At 38.8% G+C, this 21,019-nt stretch overlaps 2 protein-coding genes across 2 annotated transcripts in view; both read left to right on the plus strand.

Moving 5' to 3' along the window:
* The first annotated feature begins 5,481 nt into the window (after positions 1 to 5,481).
* The window catches only part of LOC134794745 (uncharacterized protein K02A2.6-like), a 140,678-nt gene continuing 125,140 nt past the window's right edge, over positions 5,482 to 21,019 (plus strand). Inside the window, exon 1 of the mRNA XM_063766528.1 lies at positions 5,482 to 5,488. The gene's annotated coding sequence lies outside the window, so the exon portion shown is untranslated. The remainder of the gene's footprint in view (positions 5,489 to 21,019) is intronic.
* On the plus strand, positions 6,655 to 9,814 carry LOC134795012 (uncharacterized). The gene is made up of 2 exons (XM_063766865.1): positions 6,655 to 7,170; positions 8,407 to 9,814. Exons 1-2 carry the CDS (start codon positions 6,987 to 6,989, stop codon positions 9,093 to 9,095), a joined length of 873 nt encoding a protein of 290 aa, XP_063622935.1. The 5' UTR covers positions 6,655 to 6,986; the 3' UTR covers positions 9,096 to 9,814.

Consider the following 21,019-nt stretch of genomic DNA (forward strand, 5'->3'; position numbering starts at 1 on the left):
ATGTCCATAGATAAACCCACAGTGATGACAGGTTCCGGCGGCCATTACTCTGTCTGCTATTTCACATATGCACGAGTGGAGTAAAAAAAAACTGTTATTTGCGAACTGATTTACATTTTGATCATATCAAAAGGTGCAATTGTGATGGTTGTATATGTTGCTACATAAAGTCAAAAAGATACGGAACGGTGAGTTGTAATTTTAACATTACTTGAAGTATTTTGATTTGGGCATAATACTTGTAGGTTATGTTTGCAATGAATCGGACAAGTAAAGACGCGTTGAAAAGGACGTCCGATTCAATGCGTCGATGCCTGTCCGATTCATTACTCCTGCATGCTCCAGTTTCTCAAAAGTTGTTTTATTTGTTTTTTTCATATAGATGCCGCCAAAGAAAAGAATTCGTCCAGAAAAAGCTGGAATAGAATCTGCGGTGGAAGAGGTGTTAAAAAAAGGACAGTCTATTCGTTCTGTTGCGACAGCATATAAAATATCAAAATCATATTTAGCAGATATCGTTAAGAAAGCTAAAGAGTCTTTAAGTACGTATACTCATGATCCCAATATTGACAATAGACGAATTTTTAGCCAAGAACAAGAGGCCCAACTTACAGATTATTTAAAAAGATCGTCGAAGATGTGCTACGGACTCACATTGTTGTGAGTCCGGTTAAAGTCCCAGGTTAAAGAGCTCGCTTACCAATTTGCAGCTGCGAATCATGTCGCACCCGAAAAGTGGATTGAGCGACAAAAGGCTACAAAGGATTGGTTTCGAGGGTTCATGAAAAGAAATCCATCATTATCGGTACGCAAACCAGAAAATACGTCTTTATCCAGGGCTACATCTTTTAACCAAGAAAATGTTGGTAAGTTTTACGAAAATCTAGCAAACATATTAAATAAAAAGAAAATTGAACCCCATATGATATGGAACCTTGACGAAACTGGATGTTCAACAGTGACTAACCCGCCAAAAGTAATTACAACTAGAGGGTGTAAACAAGTTGGACAGGTGACATCGGCAGAGAGAGGACAGTTACGTCACTATGCTTGGATTCATTAATGCTTCTGGTGGCACTGTTCCTCCTGTGTTCGTGTTTCCTAGAGTCCATTTCAAGGAATTCATGCTACAAGGTGGTCCAAAAGGAGCATTAGGTTTAGCCAATCCAAGTGGTTGGATAACTGAAGAGAGTTTCTACAAGAGCATGATACACTTCATCAAGTATGTGAAGCCGTCTGAGGAGAACCCTTGTTTATTACTATGTGACAATCATTCTAGCCACATACTCGTAACAATTGACATTGTCACGTTGGCTAGAGACAATCACATAAAAATTTTGACGTTTCCACCTCACTGTAGCCATCGCCTTCAGCCGCTGGATGTTTCGGTATATGGTCCTTTCAAAGCCCGGAGGCCATGAATGCATGGATGATATCTCAACCCGGAAAAACGGTATCTATATACGAAGTGGCTCAATTTGCCAACACCGCGTATGTCGCCGCATTTTCTATGGAAAATGTTATTGCGGGGTTTCAGAAAACTGGGATACACCCATTTAACAGAAACACATTCACTGAGGATGATTTTTTGACATCATTTGTCACTGATAGACCTATGCCTGAGCTCCGTGATGCTGAAGTAACAACTGATGACGCCCATGGACTTGGTGCTAAAATTCCATCAACTGTCGATGCTCCTCCAACATCTGCTGATATCCTGTCTACCTCACCTTCACAAACAACAGGCTCAGTATCGAATCCATCAACCATGGTTTTATCTCCTGAATGTGTCCGACCATATCCAAAGGCGTTGCCTAGAAAGAATACTCAGAACCGATCCAAGAAGATGAAGAGCACCGTTATAACTGACACGCCTGAGAAGGATGCACTAATGGAAAAACATTTAGCTAAAAAGAAAATTAATAAAAAAAATAATAAACTGAAAACTTCGAAAAACATTAAAAAACTCGTGCAGTCATCTTCTGCGTCGTCAGATTCCGATTTTTCACTCCGAGAATCAGACGATTCTGATGGATCAACATATAATCTACCATCTTCCTCTAAGGCATCATCATCTAAAGTATTCTAAAGCATCTACATCCAAGGCTAAAGGCAAACGTAAGCAGCGAAAAACTCAAAAAAATAATAATAATAAAACGGATGACTATTGCATTGTTTGTAAGGGATCTTATTTATGCAGCAGTGTTGACTGGCTAGTGTGTGTCATTTGTAAAAAATGGGCACACGAGACATGTGGCTTGAAGGGTACAAATAATTATTTTTGTCATAATTGTAATTAATAGGTATTCCAATATGTAACGGAAGACTGATTATTTTAAAATGTAGGTAAGAATAAGAATTATAGAAAATAAGAAAACTAACAATTTGTGATTTATATTTTAAAATCTATATTATTGATACTAGATTAATTATTTGATACCATGACTAAGAAGTTGAGTCTAATTATGTTTTTTTATTATTATTTTTTGATCTCAGAGTAGTATCACAGTATTAGACTTACTGAATAAGTGTTATTGTGTGTAAAACTTTTGATATTACTGTTAATGTTGCCAAATTAAAGCTAAGACAAAGAAGTTGAGAGATTAATAATTTTATGTTGTTTTTTCTGTAATTGTTTATTTTTATATCTCGGTTTATGTTGTAAGAACTAAAGTGTTTGACTTATTTACTGGGAACTTGTTATGTTAAAACATATAATTTGTGACATATTGAGTATTCATGTGGCTCAAAGTATGGCACTCATAGTTAGGCCGTTTCAAAACACCCACTGTCCTATTCAATGCTATCTGTTTTATGAAACGGACATAAGTAAGATAAAAAAAGACACTGTATTTTATATAATATATTTTTTTTCTTTAATTGTTATAAATACTTATACAATATTAACCCCCAATTCCTTTAGGACAGTTAAAGACCTCCTATTATTTTAACTACAGTATGTAAGAATACTTGAAAGTTCAATGTCCGTTTCATGGCGGATCTCCCCTACTACTTTTCACCAGACAGCCAGACATGCAATAGCCCACCCGACTCCGAGTCAATACTCAATCCTCGGGCACAAAATTCAGAAGAAAATATTCTTAGTTTTTATAACAATATTGAAGATGACGAATAAAGTACTTAAATATTCATGTTTTGTTAAAATTGATTAAAAATAAATAAATGCTACAATAACAATTGTTTAATTCATACATAATAGCTATCTACTGTTAGTCCAGTAAATACAAGTCTTAATATAACATAATAATAAGCTTGTGGCGAGCTGAATGGGAAGTGACGTCCCTTTGGTCCCATACCCCCGAGAGTCGGTCAGGCCCCTCTCTCCGGCTTGCCTTAATTGGCCGGCTGGAGTTGACACTGAGCAAGGGCCGCAGGACTCTCACCTCTGGCTTGCCTTAACCGGCCGTCCAGAGTGGGGTGTCAGAGCTATATGCTCGCAGGGCGGAAGTGAAACATGCCTAAGACGCGAGTTTAGCCACCGGGTAGAAAGCGGTGCACACCTCTCCACGCCCTGAGCCGCTCATGTGATGTTGTCCCCTGGTCGCTCCGTGCGAGCGGCCGTTTTCGGGGACCCATATAGTGAGTTGGTGAGTCACCACCTGTCCATTTTTTCGTGTTTTTAAACATAGATTGGGGCAGGTGCCATAGTATTTCCATAGACCCGGTTACCAGTAGACCAGTACACTAACATCTCAACACAATAGCCCAGTTTCTTTTGTTTTTTTATCATTGCAATAGTCCTACACTAACCGGGGCTTATCCTTGGGTGCATTACTATAGTGCATACAGGGATAATCGTCGGATGGTGTCACATCACCTTTTAGAGTAAATTGTCTTTTTACAAGGGGCCTCTGCGTGTTGGCTTTGGCTCCACGCACGCCTTCCAAACTTCCGGGACCTCATGGTCCCGAGATTATGTAAAGGACGAACATAATAATAATAAGTAATAACGTATCTATAATAAAAATAAATTTACCTTAAACATACTGCCAGCCTTTCTTTGGTTCCAATGGGTCTGCGAAGTCTGGTATGATTTTTTTTAATATCTTTTTCAATCAAAGAATGTACGTAATCAAATTGTGTTTTTGTCATCCTGAAATATTGGTGCACCCAGTATCTCCTCTTCTTTCTTTTCTTCTTGAGTTGGCTTAACATAAATAAGTAGGAAATATCTTCTTCAAGATCAGTATCTGAGTCAGAAGAGAACATTGTACAAAAAATAATCAGCCCGCGCGGCGACACGACACTAGTATAATCACCAGCCGTTGAGTCAGGCAGCGTTGCGACACGCGGCGTGGCTCTAATGTAACCCCGGCTTTACTTCGCTAAAAGACTAGTCCTTGATAAGTCCATGTCTCGAAAAATGAAATATTCGGCACACACAGGAGTATGTGGAAACAACTACAGGCAACTTTAAATTCTAAATGCTACCTAACTTAGCTTGAGGAGACACTCTTTGTGACCCTTGTATAAGTCAGCGAATGCCAAGGAAAATGCGGACAAGTGTTGCCTAATTCCAATTTCTGGTGGAATTTATGGAAAGGTATGTATGTACATATTCATTTTGTACTAGTAGGTGTACAAGTATCACCGTCTTTACGATGACATATTTATTGGAGTTGAGGATTGTAGTTTAAAGTGTATTTTCTCTCCTTACAGAAACGGCGACCTAAGTAAGCCGACGGTCACCCACAGGAAAGTCCAGGCGAAATTGTCAACATCCCACAGTTGATGAGGCCAGGGAAGGGATTTATTCATTTCTGCAAGAGAACGCTGAGGAGTGTCAGTTCTCTCTAGAATACTTTAGATGAACGCATGGACCAGATTGAAGGAGAACGACCTCAACCACGTACAGTCAAAAATCGCTTGTTTGAAAAATTTAGAAATTGAAGGACATTTTGATCGTTGAGAGATACCAAGAAAAATCACAAATGTATCAAATTGTCATAAAATTTGAACGAAAAAAAATTTGCGATTTGGGCGGGTTGACTCCAGTCGAATCTCAGGTGAAAATTAACTCGGATGCGTACTCGGCACGAGGTATAGCAGGTTCGCCACTTCGTACTAGTATTTATGGTTAGGTCAGGAATACCTAATCAAGTCAACAGCGATTCAGGAGCAGAATTTAACAACGAACTCAAGATAATTATGATCTTTGATAATTATCTTATAGTTATTAAGTATATTAGACTCACTTAATATTATTTCACACCTGTAAACTAATTGTAAACACAACTAATCCCATCGGTCTATACATTCAAGACGATAACGAGCGTGAAAGAATCGTTCTAGGTTGTAACCTCGATATGGAGGTGATCATATCCATTTCACACTTCATGCATGAAGTCAATCCCTATATAAATATATTCAAACGGTTGAGCCGCGAGCCCTCCAAATCCTGTAGGTTTCAAATGAGCCGGGATTATTCCCAATGGCACGCACGTGATGTCCTCATTCTAGACTATCAGTTGGACATATGCCAATGTTAACATCCTGTCTTACTGTCAACTGTTTCCCGTCTCGTCCCGTATCTTAAGCAGAGTCTTGTTGATATTTTGCTTCTTACTAAGTTGTATTAGTAATTAATTTAACCGTGGATACATGTGATAAAGACTAAATCGTGCAATTAAGGTTCAGGATACTCATTTATTACTGAGAAATTATGGGAGAGTCTAAAAGAAAGATATTCTTAACTACCTAAGATTCGGATAACACCATTTTGTATAAGAACGATTCTTGGAATAAACAGCAATGAAATTAGATATTTGACGGTTTTACTATTATTAATAATAACAATAAGGTAGGTAAGAAAGTCGTCGTCGAAAAGGTAAAAAGATCCGTCGGATCCGAAAAAGTCCGTCGGATCCTTGACAACAATTACAAAATCCAAACCGCAGCCAATATTGCCCGAGTATTGGTATTTCAGGAAACATTAAAAAACGATTGGAACGTTGTAGAAAGTGGCAACTGAAGAACGATCCCGCGTGTGGAAATGTAAACGTAGTGGAAACGATTAGATCAAGATTAATTAAAATACTTCAGGCAAACGACATTAGCGTTAGCGTGTCGCGCTTTGCGCTGGATACGTTTAATCATTTAACACTGGAAAACGAAACAACTTGTTTTTGATAAAGTGCTTGTTTGAACAATGGCTTTACACTCCGACCGCACAATAATAAGGTAGGTAAGAAAGAGCTGAAATGCAGACAACAGCCCCGCTGCATGTGTGGCCAGGATCCGTCGGATCCGAAAAAAGTAGGATCCGTGACGACAATTACAAAAAGCCAATTATTTAAACTTAAATTAGCTTTAGCTGTAGGTATTTGCTATGCAGATATATCAACACGTGTCGATTGACGGAACTGACGCTGAAGTCCTTTCAATTTTTCGGTGGTGTGCAACACGAACGCGTGCTTCATGGACGAATGTCGCTTAACAGACAGTCAATTTGAACAGTGGAAACTTTTGGCAGCTGGCACCAACATGGACACTGACATCAAATACAAGGAACGCACAGTGGTGGAAAAATGCTTTCTGTACAGTGCCGCAAATCACAACTTGGAAACATAGGTGCGAACAAGCGGAGCACAAGATGCCATCGGCGAACGAACAATTCAGTACGACTTTAGAGCTCGTTCCCACTATGTCGGATGTCGTGGCGATTTTTAATCGTACGTTCCACTGGCAGTACATTTTATATGAAGCTGTTCACACTCGTCCGACAACGATTTTGTGTCGGATACGACATAAAATGTCGTGCGTTTTGCCAGCCCTCCCAGCCCGGAAAAAATCGTGTCGTGTCTCACATTTTGTCGGATGTCGGAACGATTTCGCCCGCGCCGCCCGCGCGGCACCCCCTCACACACCCGCGCGTCGCTGCCGCGTCGTTGCGATCGCTCGCATTGCGCAAACATATTTTGGCGCGGAAGGAGAGTATTGTGTTTTTATGCTGCAAAATTGTAATAATGGCTGTACTTAATATAAATTCTGAAGATTTGATCGCACTTGTTCAGGAAAGAGGTATTATTTGGGACAAACCTATAGAAGAATATAAAAATAAGCATTTGAAGTTGGCTGCTTGGCGAGAAATTTGTTCCTTGCTCGTACCAGATTTTGAGAAGTTAGATGAAAAAGAAAGACATAAGTATGGTGAGTAATTTATTTAATAAAAAGTAGGTACCTACTCACTCGTTATGCGTAGGTATTTAGGTATGCATTTCATTTTGCCAAGGCACCATGCCTACTGGTGAGACGAAGTAGTTCGCGAATTCAGTTCGAACATCTTTTGCAATAGGACCACCACGGGGATTTCCGACTTGCAGTCCTTCCAGTGGCATCGGATTATTTGTAGCGTTCTGTATGTCTTCGATGTTAAGCCCGTCCTTTTCCCTTACAAAATTATGTAATACTGTACACGCTTTTACAATTTCAATAGCCATCTCTGGGTGGACATCCAGTGGTCGATGAAATATTCTCCATTTATTGGCTAAAATGCCGAACGCACATTCCACGTACCTTCGGGCCCGACTCAGACGGTAGTTAAATATTTTTCGTGTTGTCCAAGTGAGTGCCTCCATAAGGTCTTAACAAATTCGTTGACAAAGGAAAGGCTTCATCGCCAACGAAAGTATACGGCATTTCTTTTTGTAGTGTTTCATGTAGAGGCCTTGCTTTTGGTATATTTAAACTGCCTTCATTCATTTTTTTCCATATGGCCGACTCTTTAAATATCGAAGAATCGCACTCTTTCCCATATGAGCCAACACTGATAAAAATGAAACGATATTCTGCATCAACAACGGCGAATAAAACAAATGAGAAATAATTCTTGTAATTAAAATACATCGAGCCACTCTTATTTGGTTTTACAACTCTCATATGTTTACCATCTACGGCTCCAAGGCAGTGTGGAAAATTGGCTTTAATTTCAAAACTCCTTGCAATTTCCAACCATTTGCCTTCAGTATCAGGCAATTTCATAAACTCGTGCCTTAACGTGTCCCAGATAATGCAACTCATTTCTTTGCAGATTTTACTAATAGTTGACACACCTACTCTGTAACTGTAGTGCAATTCTCTGAAGGAACAACCCGATGCACATAATCTGAAAAATGATAAAGTAGTTGTTGTCTCATTGAAATGAAACACTTAAAAAAGGGATAAATCGCGTGTGTTGACTACATTCCCTAATGTTTCGAGCCTTTACAGCACTCGTTTTCACAGGATAAACGAGTGCTGTAAAGGCTCGAAACTTATGGGTATGTAGACAATATACGCGATTCATACGTATTTAAGTGTTTTTTATTTCAATTAGTACTAATCGCGGTAACGATTACGCGGTAAACTTATATTAATCATTGTCTTTCACATTTATTTTATTTACAGGTAAACTAGTTGTTACCAAGTGGACAAATTTGCGAGATGCTTGGATGAGAGCTAATAAAAATGAAGTCCAGAAATCTGGAGCTGGGGCGAAGACTAATAAGCCATATATATATAAAGAGCAAATGCAATTTTTAAAAAAAATTGCGGAACCGAATCGCACGCACGATTCTGTGAGCGAGCGTCCAACAGATGTATATTCAGAGACGGGCAAATCAACAGATACAAATCCAGAAGAATCACTATCAAGTGCACGTAGGAAGAGAAAACTCACAGACCTAGATGAAAAAATGTGCCAGTTTTTAGATAGCAGAATGTCAACAGACCAGGGTAAAGACACTAAAGACCATCCAATGCTCTCATTTTTCAAAGGTATTTTACCGAGCGTTGTGTCTTTTGATGATGATGAAATTTTAGAGCTTCAATCAGGCGTGCTATCATTAATCCAAAATATAAAAAAGAAGCGTCAAAATCGTGTGTCCTCATCAAACTATAGTTGGCAATTACAGGCACGGGAATACATGCGAGCTGGATATTTGTCGCAAAGCCAGAATATTAATCCACCAGGACAACAGAACACGCAGTCATCAGCTTCATATGGCTATTCTATAGGCGCTGTCGAACCAGCATCACCTGCTTCTAATTGGTCTCAACATTCACAAGATTCGGACTTTGATTTTAGTCAAATTTAAAGTCTCCAAAGATGGTATTGACTGTATAATTTTTTTTAAATAAATAAGTACGAACTAATAGCCAGTGACTTTATATTTAATCCCGCGATCAATAAAAATATATCATATTTTTTGGTGGTTATAAGGACTCGTCGTCCTACTGCGAACTTTAGGTAAATTAGCACTACATTTTTCCGAGCTCTGTTAATAAACAAATAATATAATTAGGTTATCTTACCTTAAAAATATGGACAGCCTTTCTTCAGTGCACATGCAGTCTCTAAATACTGTATTTTTGTAGTTTATGCATCCTGATATCCGAGATAGTAGATCGTTGAATGTACTTATAGACATTCTAAAATAATTGAAAAATTTCACTTCATCACTTCTTAATTCAGCTATCAAATTCTGAAATATTCCTAAGGTAAATCTTTCCCTGAGAATTGGGTGTACCCAATATCTCCTTTTTTTAACTGCCTCTAATCGTTTCTTTCGCAAATAATACAAAACCACAAACATTTCGTCGACGTTCATCTTGTACTAAGCCTCGCTACCCACTCGAAAAATACACGCCAGCTGCGATCGTGCACGACAGACGACTAGTGGGAACAGTACCGCCGACACCCGATTGAAATCCGGATCCGACATCCGACATAGTGAGAACAGCGGCAACGACACACGATTAAAAATCGCCACGACATCCGACATAGTGGGAACGAGCTCTTAACAGACCAGTGCTGTACATAAATTGTTCTATATTCGTCTGAGAATCCTTGTGGAAGACCTACAATATGATAGTATGACGCAACGTTGATACATAACTCATCTTTTTTTTTCTTGATTGGACTTACTTTATAATATTAATTGTATTGCTCGAGTATTGGTATTTCAGGGAACATTAAAAAAACGAATGGAAAGTTATAGAAAGTGGCAACTGAAGAACGATCCCGAGTGTGGAAATGTAAACGTAGTGGAAACGATCACATCAAAATTAATTAAAATACGTCAGGCAAACGAGATTAGCGTGTCGCGCTTTGCGCTGGATACGTTTAATCATTTAACGAGAAAGAAAGAGTTCATTATCTCCAAAAGCCGAATAAAATATTGAAGAGAGGCATACGTAACGATGCCTTAGTATCAAGAAAAAAATCTAGTCATCAAAAAAAAATTGAGATCGATCTTGTTTATTCCAAGTGGTCACAAGACTAATTACTTTTTTATTTCCGTATTTTTGTAACATGTATATAATGAGTTTAGTGTATTATTAAAACGGGTCATATCTTCCAAATAAATCAGTTGTACCTCATCAAACCGTGTCTTATTCCAAGCCACATAACAATTTTGGTGCAGTCGGTAGGATAATAGGTTTTACCAAAGAACAATCCTACTGCCTTTAAAGTTAAAATTATCAAAACGCGTTCTAATTCTAATGAGACCAATATTTCTCTATCAGGACCTTCGTGTCGGCGAATGAAGCCACAGGACAACTAACTGATCCACTCCCTTCCTATTCTAGATTTTTCTATAAAAACGATGGAACAATATTCCTTAGCGACGAATCCTGGAAACTTATAATCCACCGAGACTTTAAACCCCTCTTGCACGACTCACTCATATGATTAGCGACCACATTCCACATTATCTCGACCCGATAATTTTACCCATGTAAAATTAATATATCCTTCATAAAAATAATCCTTGAAAATTTTTAAAAACAGTCAGTCTTGCATGAAGTAAACATTTATGTAGACAAAACGCGAATTGACAGTTAGCCCCATCCTTAAATAAATAGCTCATTGTACGATGACTGCATGAAGCGACTCAAGCAACTCGCAAAATGAGGGAAATTATTTCCATTGGCCACGGAGAAATGGCAAGCTTCAAACCCAAAACGGTTAATTCTATGGAAGTAGTCATTGATTTAAACTAGATAAGGTTTGTTGTGTTTCCGAATAAGGCACAAATATAGGAAAAAAAATCTATAATATAATGTCTAAAATGTAATGGAAACCAGGTCAAGGGTTAGGGTTAGAAAATGGCATTAAAATACCTGTCAAAACTAAATTGTTAGACCGTGAAACATATGAAGGAATTGGGTATAACTAGGCAGTTATCCACGAAAGAGGTAGACAGTAAATTGATTAATAGAAGTTCTCAAATAAAAAATAGTAGAGAATTCGTTTGACGTAGGGAAAACATAAATAAATTTACACACAACTCAACTTCCATAATTAATTAATCTAAGGAATCATTAAAGTGAAATAAAATGTTGTCTAAACGCAAATAAAAATTTGTAATCCATTAAAGTTTCTCATTCGACATGTCAAGAATATTGAATAAAAAACAACAGCCCATCGTTCTTAATCTTATAGACTTCGTTTCATAATGTTGTACCTACTTTAGGTCCTTGGTAGCAGCTACCATATAAAAGACCAATGCCACTCCAAACTTAGGTGTTCATGAGTCAACTGAATGTTCAGTGCCGGATGCTCACGTATCCTGTCTCTGTTCTGGTCCCCATGCTGCAACAGATCAAAAGCTGCTCAGAATTCTCTCGTCAAAGATCGATCAAGTTGGTAATGGCGGAAGAAAATATAGGGTTGAAGCTGCAACGATTTCGCCCAGTCAGAACATCGTTTGCTGACATTTCAAAGACTAACCGGGCCAGCCAATCAAACCCAGCCCAACAAACAATTAAGCGACACTTAGCACTTATTTTATCACCTAAAGACATAGAACGGCTGTAGAATAGCTACATATTCTAAGCTTACAGGCTCTGGTGACATCAAGGTCTTTAAGAGGTCCATGTATAGCTTTAAGATCCACAGTAGCCGTTTTGGCCGCTATAATGCATCTTAAGCCGCTAGTGTTATAGCTCAAAGTGAATTCTACCACCTTAATATCTATATGAGTAATAAGAAGCTGCAATTTTCACTTAAGGTTCTAAACAGGCGATAAAAAGTCTTTTATAGCTCCGTGTATCATAATCGCTACTTAACTCTCTTGTATCACTTACAGTCGAAAAGAGAAGTTATGAGTCACCATTATCGATCATGTAGTCGCAGACGAGCGTTATTCAATACCTTAGTACATCTTATACTGTTATTGGAGTCTTACTTAGAACCTAAGCCTATAGCGCCATGTTAAGATGACCGATGAATCAATAAGCAAAACAAAAACTATTAATTAGAACGTAAATACTTCATAAAAATCGATACTTTTACTCAATATTGACCTAATGTTAGTATTGTTATATTTAAAACCGGACTTCACGTATATTGAGTAATTTTTCGAAAATTAAATACGGTGGACCACAAATAAAGCAATATTATATTCAGATAAATATGCAAAGGATCAGAGGCCCATTAAAATTTTGTTAGTAATACATATAGTTAGTTAGTTAGTTAGTATAGTGGGAGCGCTGGTGGCCTAGCGGTAAGAGCGTGCGACTTTCAATCTGGAGGTCGCGGGTTCGAACCCCGGCTCGTACCAATGAGTTTTTCGGAACTTATGTACGAAATATCATTTGGTATTTACCAGTCGCTTTTCGGTGAAGGAAAACATCGTGAGGAAACCGGACTAATCCCGATAAGGCATAGTTTACCCTCTGGGTTGGAAGGTCAGATGGCAGTCGCTTTCGTAAAAACTAGTGCCTACGCCAATTCTTGGGATCAGTTGCCAAGCGGACCCTAGGCTCCCATGAGCCGTGGCAAAATGCCGGGACAACGCGAGGAAGATGAGTAATACATATAGTTTTTGACAGTGTAATTAATTTCGCGATCATAAATCCGCAGATAACTCCTGCATCAGTGAACTAAAATAATGATTTGCTCGGAGTATATTATTATACTTACCATGGATTTGCTTTTATTTATCCGCCATTACATTTCACTTCAAGCTGTCACAGAGCAAGCTTACTAATAATAATACAAAATGGAAACATCTGCAACCAAAGCAGATAGGGCTAAGGAAAAATGTGCAATTACCTTCTTGAGTGTTACAAATATTGACTTTAAATGCTAATATACCATCTAAAGCTGAAAGTATCATCTATATGGCCCTACACTACCCAAGTAACATTTTAGTCCTATAATTTTAGTTTTTATCGCTAAAAGCTTGTATAGACGTCGTATTAAGGTTTCAGGGGTGACCACCTGTCGTATAAAAGCGCTTGGCAACACCTTTTTGCTCTATAGGCTTATACAGCGAATATATTCTATAAGCAATTGATGTAAAGGTTTATTTCATCATTTTATAGAGCCGTTATAAGCGTGTACTATAACAGGTTCAAATATAACCACTATAGAGCAATATTACTGTATAATAGTATTTGGAATCACTTTTATGCAACTAATTTGCGCTATTAAGGTTCCCTGCCAAGCCGCTATAGTTTTGTGTTTTAACAGTGACAAAAACCCAACTATACAACGATTTTAGGATATAGTGGCTTTAGAGATCACTGCTATAGTACATAATACTTTAGTAGTTTGCGCTATTAAGGTTCCCTGCAAGCCGCTATAGTTTTGTGTTTTAACAGTGACAAAAACCCAACTATACAACGATTTTAGGATATAGTGGCTTTAGAGATCACTGCTATAGTACATAATACTTTAGTAGTCATATGAACACTATTATAGAACTGTTTTGCTCTATAGTAGCGTTTTTGGGACATATTTATAGCGTTAAAAAGCGCTTTAGTAGTTTTTAAATCCCTATTATATCTCATCGCTGTAAACGTCACAATGACTCTTTTATATCACAAAACTGTTGTATAGTGGTTTTGTTTTTTCTTTTAAAAGACAACAGCGTTATAGTTGAGTTTTTATGTCTTTTATAAACCGAGTTAGATACATAAAGGTAGAAAACGACTACTTGTAAATGATAAATTTGATCTGTAATGGCTACTTATATCTTGCTTATATAAGTTCAGGCCTAAGCCACATAATGTGGTTCCGTACAAAATATTTTCATATTTTAATGAATTGATAAAAAAGACCCCAGTGATATTAGTGACTGTAGGTGAGATTTATCATCAATGATTTAATACAAGCATAAAATCGTGACGGTTTAGATATTTATCGACATCCATTATTAGCACATTTTTTTTACCAATCACACTGAAAAAGGAAACAACAGTAATGACTACATCTAAATTTAAAAAAAAACCTATATCTTTCTAAAGAGTTTGTAGGTGTAACTGGGTCACAGCAAAATTATTTTGGAACCCTAATTTTAATCATGATGGCGGTGAATATTTCGTCGTAAGTTCTATAGTTAGCCTATAAAAGCGTCGGATTTACTTCTTGGCTGTATACTATACAGTAACTATGGTGAATATCATAATATTTTATTAAATTATTTTATTAAAAACATAAATAAATCGAGGGGGCATTTAAAATTCCTCATTAAACTAATACTATTCTAACGGTAAAACTTCCGTCCCATATACTTTTTGCACTATGGACCGAATTATTCGACATCTAAATGGCGCATATTAATATAAAGTCTTTACTTATCACCATTTTACTTAGTACCGTTTTTGTGAAGTAAACACACAACAAAACCACTCACAACAGTTGATGGAAAACTTGATAGCAAATTTCGTAGTAAAGGAACTATGAATTCTACAATAGTATAAAAAAGCACTATAATACAATTTCAAATACTACTATAGTATAAAACAAGCACTATAATGGAATCTCAAATGCCACTATAGTATAAATTAACACTATAATGGCGTTACTGACAACAAATTAGCATAAAAGTGATCATCACATCACTTTTATAGACCTAAAACGTCACGACTGACACTGCTACAGGTCTACTATATCACTGAATGGCACATAAGATGCGCCATTTCGGCTTTATACAGTCTTCTTTGGTCTTTTATAGGACCTTAGGTGGTATTTGGGAAACGTTCTATCGACTACTATAGAACCACAAATTGTTACTTGGGTACTACTCAAGTAGTTAGTATTCGCTTATTTGGCACCCTTTTAAATCCTAAGTACTTAATCAACGCTATTACAACACTACTTTAGCGCTCTTCTACTACAACAGTTTGTAGTCACCTATATGCAACCCATCTAGCTCCTAAAGAATTAATTAACACTATTGTAGCTCCACTATACCGCTCTTACGAGTATGTCTCTTTTTTTATCCGCTAACCCTACTGTAGCACTGTTATAAATCTTATGGTGATAAAATTTGTGCCCAATCCGGGGTTAAAACGGGGTTATAGCCGGCTATAACTCCTATTTTTAGAGCACTAACAACACCTAAAGAGTAAATAGGCGCTTATATAAATCTCTTCTAACCCTTAAATTTAGCGCCTAATGTTAGTTGGGAGTGAATAGGACTTTCTGCTCCCCTTCTAAAAGTCCAACCTAAGCTTCACCAACTCCATCAATGTACCGCCAACACAGTCATACAGAAAATCTTTCTTAGTTCAAAGGCGACCCAAGCCTACGCCTGGTAAGTCTTATGATGTAGAGGCTCACTCAGGCTCTGCTATGAATAGAACACCTTGCTTCACAATATTGCGACAATAAATTCCAACTCTTATAAACTGCTGTGTTTCAATGAATATAGATAACAACACCACATTACTAGGACAGGACGAGAACAACTATCAGTCCGCTCAACTGTAGACAGGATGTATATGAGAGTGATACCGCTACAGAGATAAGGTAGTTTATTAAGCATAGGTATTTATTTATTTGGTTATTATTTCACAGAACATGGTTTAAATTAAATTTGAAGTCTGACAATAAATTAAACCAGAGAAATATAAGCATGGTAAAAAATGGTACTATTTTGGTACTATGTAGCTTTTGGGGATAGCAGCAAATAAACTGAAGAAATATAATATCACAATAATAGCCTCATGTAGCTTACTGTGGACTAGACTGACTAGAGTAGGTAATGTACCTGATATAAATTTATATTTACTGTTTAATATCCACAGTAAAACAAGAAATAACTTCAGAAATAAGCACTAATTGTTTTTCATCATCATCATCATCATTTCAGCCTATATACGTCCCACTGCTGGGCACAGGCCTCATGGGCGAGAGGGCTTGGGCTATAGTCCCCACGTTAGCCCAGTGCGGATTGTCTAATGGTTTTTAGTATCCGATAATAAAATATATTTATATATCATTGTTTAGATTAGTTATATTTATTTATAGATTTTTCAGATTGTTCCCCTCCCTGTTACATCTTAAATTAACTATATAATTATATTTGCTATTATAGTAACATCAGAGACAAAAGCCAAATTACAGACTAGCCTATACCAGGCCCAAGATAGTGCGGCTTGGAGAGCACTGATGAAGAGTGTCCACAGTCGTTAGTGTCTTCAGCCATGAGGATACAACAAAAAAGAGAAGATAGTAATACAATAATTTATAAAAAGAACATTCACAACCAAGGCAGAAATACTCTTCAACACCTACTCAAATAGAAACTGCACATGAGCTTGCATTTCCCTTGCAAGTGTGATCCTATTTCGATTTCTGCGAAAGAGCTGTTTAACGAAAAAATTGTCCATACAGCAAATTCTTAACCAACTTAAGTCGTCACCTTTCGAAGCAAAAAGAAGATCTAAGAGCACAGTAATCTAGATATGAATAACTGACACTAGACAGATTTTACAGCAATTACTAAACAACATTAAATATATTAAGTCTGTTCATTTGTACTTTTGTACTACAAACTAGTATAGTATAAAGACAGTATCCACCACTCACAATGACTGACTGGCTGCAGTGTTGCCAACTCGGATTTTGAAAAAATGCTAGACTAATGTCTAGATTATGCTGAAATTATGCTAAAGTTTTTTGAAATATGCTAAAAAAAATGCTAAATTGTCACTTGAAAATAGACACTTAAAATAATACGGTGTCTAAAAATATTCAGTAAAAAACACCGTACTTTGTCAGTAGTAAAAGGCGCGAAATTCAAATTTTCTATGGGCTGATAATTTTTCGCGCCTATTTTTTTTTAATTTGCCGCTTTTGATTACTGACGGAAATGGCTTGACAGACTATAGTTACGACGGTTACGAGTCTGCTGTTGTTTGGCAATGTACGCTGGCCGCAGAATTTTCATTCGGTTTCCGGACGGTCAGGTGTGAACGGCACGTCGCTATACACATAACTATACATGTCTCGTTTGCACCTGTCATTCCGTACGAAAAAATCCGTGCGTCTGTGGCCAGCCTTATTATTGACCAAGTGAGCTCAAAATGCGAGCAAAGCTTCTCTGTTTCAGGCGTATAACCGCGAACATCAAAGTTCGAAAATTTCCAGCAACTATCTCTGTCAATCTAATTGTAGTGGTATGTAGCTAGTAAGTTAAGTATAGATTATAGTTTAAGCATATGCACGACTCCATGTAAGACAGTCATTAAAGAGACGTAGTCCTAAAATAACCTCCTAAAATACCACTACATAATTACGCCTTAATTGGAGTAAAAGAGGTAGTTGCTCGAAATTTTCGTTATCGTCGTTCTTGGTAGGCCCTCTGCTAGGACTAAAATGCCGACTGCTGTCCCATCCCAGCAAATAGCAAAACAGAGATTTGGCTAAATTTATGTAAGTACCCACAAGATCAGTGAAGGCCAGTCCAGATGGGACAATTTTCGTCCAACCTGATTAAATTGTCTCTCAAAACTCAAATATGTATTTCTTTTGTAGTGTGCAATAAAGCATTTTATTATTATTATTATTCTCTTTATTTATTTTTCGTCTTAAGTTAGGTATTTTTATAATATGAATATAAAAGTAAAATTATTATTCTCTTTATTCAATTAGGGTCTTAGGTTAGGGTTTTACAATGTGAGTATAAAAGTAAAATATAAAAACACTTACAAAACATAACAAAAATATATAAACACATTATAAAAAACCTAACCTAGGGTGCCGCCGGCAGCGGGGCAGGGTCCAAGCTGCCGGTGGTCAGGGCCGCAGAGTGAGGAATCGACGTACTATACGCGCCGTGTCCAAAATTACCGCCTTCTGCATCTGACCCTTGATCCAACCACCCAGCGAGAGTCTCTCTAGGTGTTGGTCGAGACTCTTCGCTATGAGACCGTTCGCTGACACGACTATAGGAACAATGATCGTCGAGTCAACATCCCACATAGCGGTTATCTCGTGGGCTAAGTCTAGGTACTTGCTGGACTTGTCCTTCTCGGCCTTCGCGAGATTCTCATCATGGGGGATGGTGACGTCGACGAGCACGGTCCGGCGCTGCGATCGATCTATCAGCACGATGTCAGGCTTATTGGCTACAATAGTCCTGTCAGTGATGATAGATCGATCCCAATAGAGCGTGGCACGACCATTTTCGAGAACTGGCGCAGGTGAGTACTTGTAGTACGGCACTTCGCGGTCCACAAGGCCGTATAGGAGGGCAAGCTGCTGGTGAATAATTCTGGCTACGAGGTTATGTCTGTGCAAGTACTCGCCGTTAGCAAGATGAGAACAACCGGAGATAATATGCCTGAGTGACTCTCCGGGACGGCGGCATGCCCGACAAATGTCGACCGTACCGTCCTTCAGGATATATCTCCGGTAGTTATTCGTCATGATACCTTCGTCCGCAATTGCACAGGCAAAACCCTCGGTTTCTCCGAAGAGGTCCCCGAATCGTAGCCAGTTCACCGACGCGGGTAGGTCTACATCGGGTCCCATGAGGGCCTTGTAGAACCGCCCGTGTAGCTGCTTATCCTTCCATACCGCCTTGCGGTCCTCGGTGCTTAGTACTACAGGTTTGCGCCAGTTCTCGTTCGCCAAGGAGAGCGGCGTGAGGCCCTTGTCAGCTGCCACCACATCACGATGCATCCCACACTCGTTGTTGAGGAAATAATTCCTGAGATTGTACACCTCACGGTTGTGGAGATTTTTGGCGTTTAGAAAGCCGCGACCTCCACATTTCCGTGGGATGTACAATCTCATAACAGACGAGCGTGGGCGCAACATACGGTGTGTGGTGAGCAGCTGTCGGACCCTCCGATCCAGGGCATCCAGCTCGGTCTGAGTCCACCTTAGTATGCCAAAGGAGTATGTGAGTAGAGGCATTACCCAGGCGTTGAAGGCGCGCACTTTGTTGCCTCCTGACAAAAGACTGTTGAGTAGTTTTGTGAGCCGACTGAAAAAGCGCTCCTTCACCGACCGTCTAATACCTTCTTCCTCAATACCCAACGACTGTGACATACCAAGGTATTTATAGGTTTCTGATTCAGAGATGGATCTGAAAGACATTGTCTCAGAAAGTTGTAAATTTGTTGAATTTACAACTTTCCCCCGCTGTACATGCATAACCGCACATTTATCGACACCAAACTCCATGTTGATGGCATTACTGAAGACTTCGGTAGTTTTCAGTAGCTCCACCAAGTCTTGGCTATTTGGTGCAAATAATTTGAGATCATCCATGTACAGAAGGTGAGAAATGACTTCACCCCCTCTCCGAAGCCGGCAACCTAGTTCTAAATCCTTCAGCAAGGTACTGAGAGGATTCAGAGCTAGGCAGAACCACAGAGTACTCAGACTATCACCCTGAAATATTCCTCGCTCAATCCTTATAAAATCCTGCGGGCCAGGGCTCTCATCCCCGCCTCCTGGTTGACGAAGGACTGTGGTCCATTGCCTCATACACGCGCTTAGAAAAGCTCTTAAAGCTGTATCAACTTTATACAGCTCTAAGACCCTCTCCAGCCATGAGTGAGGCACCGAATCATAGGCCTTCTTGTAGTCAATCCAGGCTGCTGAGAGGGCCCCCGTTCCGCCGGATTTGTTGGCAGATGGTCATGTCTATGAGGAGGAGCTCTTTAGTACCACGGGACCCAACCCTACGAGGGCGGGATGATAAGTTTCCGAAACGGCACAGAAATAAGACAATATATATAAATGTTATATTTTATTTTTCAACGTAGGTCCCTTCTGAGTCCACGCACTTGGCCCAACGTTTCTCCAAGGCTATTATCCCATTTCTAAAAAACGATTCTTCGAGTCCCTCAAAATACCTATTAACAGCTTCTATGACTTCAGAGTTCGACGAAAATTTTTGTCCGCCTAGCCACTTTTTGAGATTTGGGAACAAATGGAAGTCGCAAGGGGCCCAATCTGGTGAATACGGGGGATGAGGTAACAATTCGTAGTGCAAATCTTCGATTTTAGCCATTGCAATTTTAGCCGTGTGAACAGGGGCGTTATCCTGATGGAGTAAAATTTTTTTCTTATTTAAATGAGGCCTTTTCTCTTTGATTGCGTTATCGAGGTTTTGTAGCAGATCAGCATAATATTGGGCGTTAATGGTTCTTCCCTTTTGAAGGTAATCCACGAAAACCAGTCCTTTGGAATCCCAAAATACGGTTGCCATTACTTTACCGGCTGACAAAACCACTTTTGCTTTCTTAGGGGCAGGTTCACCCCGATTTGTCCACTGCCTAGACTGTTCTTTTGTCTCAGGCGTGTAGTGGTGGATCCACGTCTCGTCAACCGTTATGTAGCGACGTAAAAACTCGTTAGGATTATGCCTGTACTTCTTCAAACACTCCGTCGAAACATCCTTGCGGGTTAGTTTTTGCTCGTCTGTTAAGAGACGCGGCACCCAACGAGCACAGAGCTTGTTCATTTCCAAGTGTTGGTGCAAAATGTTAAAAACACGTTCTTTTGAAATGTTTACCATCTCTGCTATTTCCACCAACTTCACACGGCGATCATCCAATACAATTTTTTTTACTTTGTTGATAATTTCCGGAGTCGTTACCTCATTGGGCCGTCCGCTGCGGGGAGCATCTGTACAGCTCTGCCGACCACGTCTGAAGTCGACAACCCAAGTGTGAACTGTGCTTAAAGAAGGCGAAGAAGATCCTAAAACGCGATCCAGTTTGGTTTTAATTTGTGTTGCAGTTTTGCCTTTCAAAACATAAAACT

Source organism: Cydia splendana, chromosome 11 (assembly GCF_910591565.1).
Source record: "Cydia splendana chromosome 11, ilCydSple1.2, whole genome shotgun sequence".
NCBI classification, from domain to species: domain Eukaryota; kingdom Metazoa; phylum Arthropoda; class Insecta; order Lepidoptera; family Tortricidae; genus Cydia; species Cydia splendana.

What these genes read in the sequence shown, in the direction of transcription:
- LOC134795012 (XM_063766865.1), top strand. Translation starts at nt 6,987, where the DNA reads ATGGCTGTACTTAATATAAATTCTGAAGATTTGATCGCACTTGTTCAG. An exon ending in AAAAGAAAGACATAAGTATG is followed by an intron (nt 7,171 to 8,406) that starts GTGAGTAATTTA and finishes TTTTATTTACAG; the next exon opens with GTAAACTAGTTGTTACCAAG.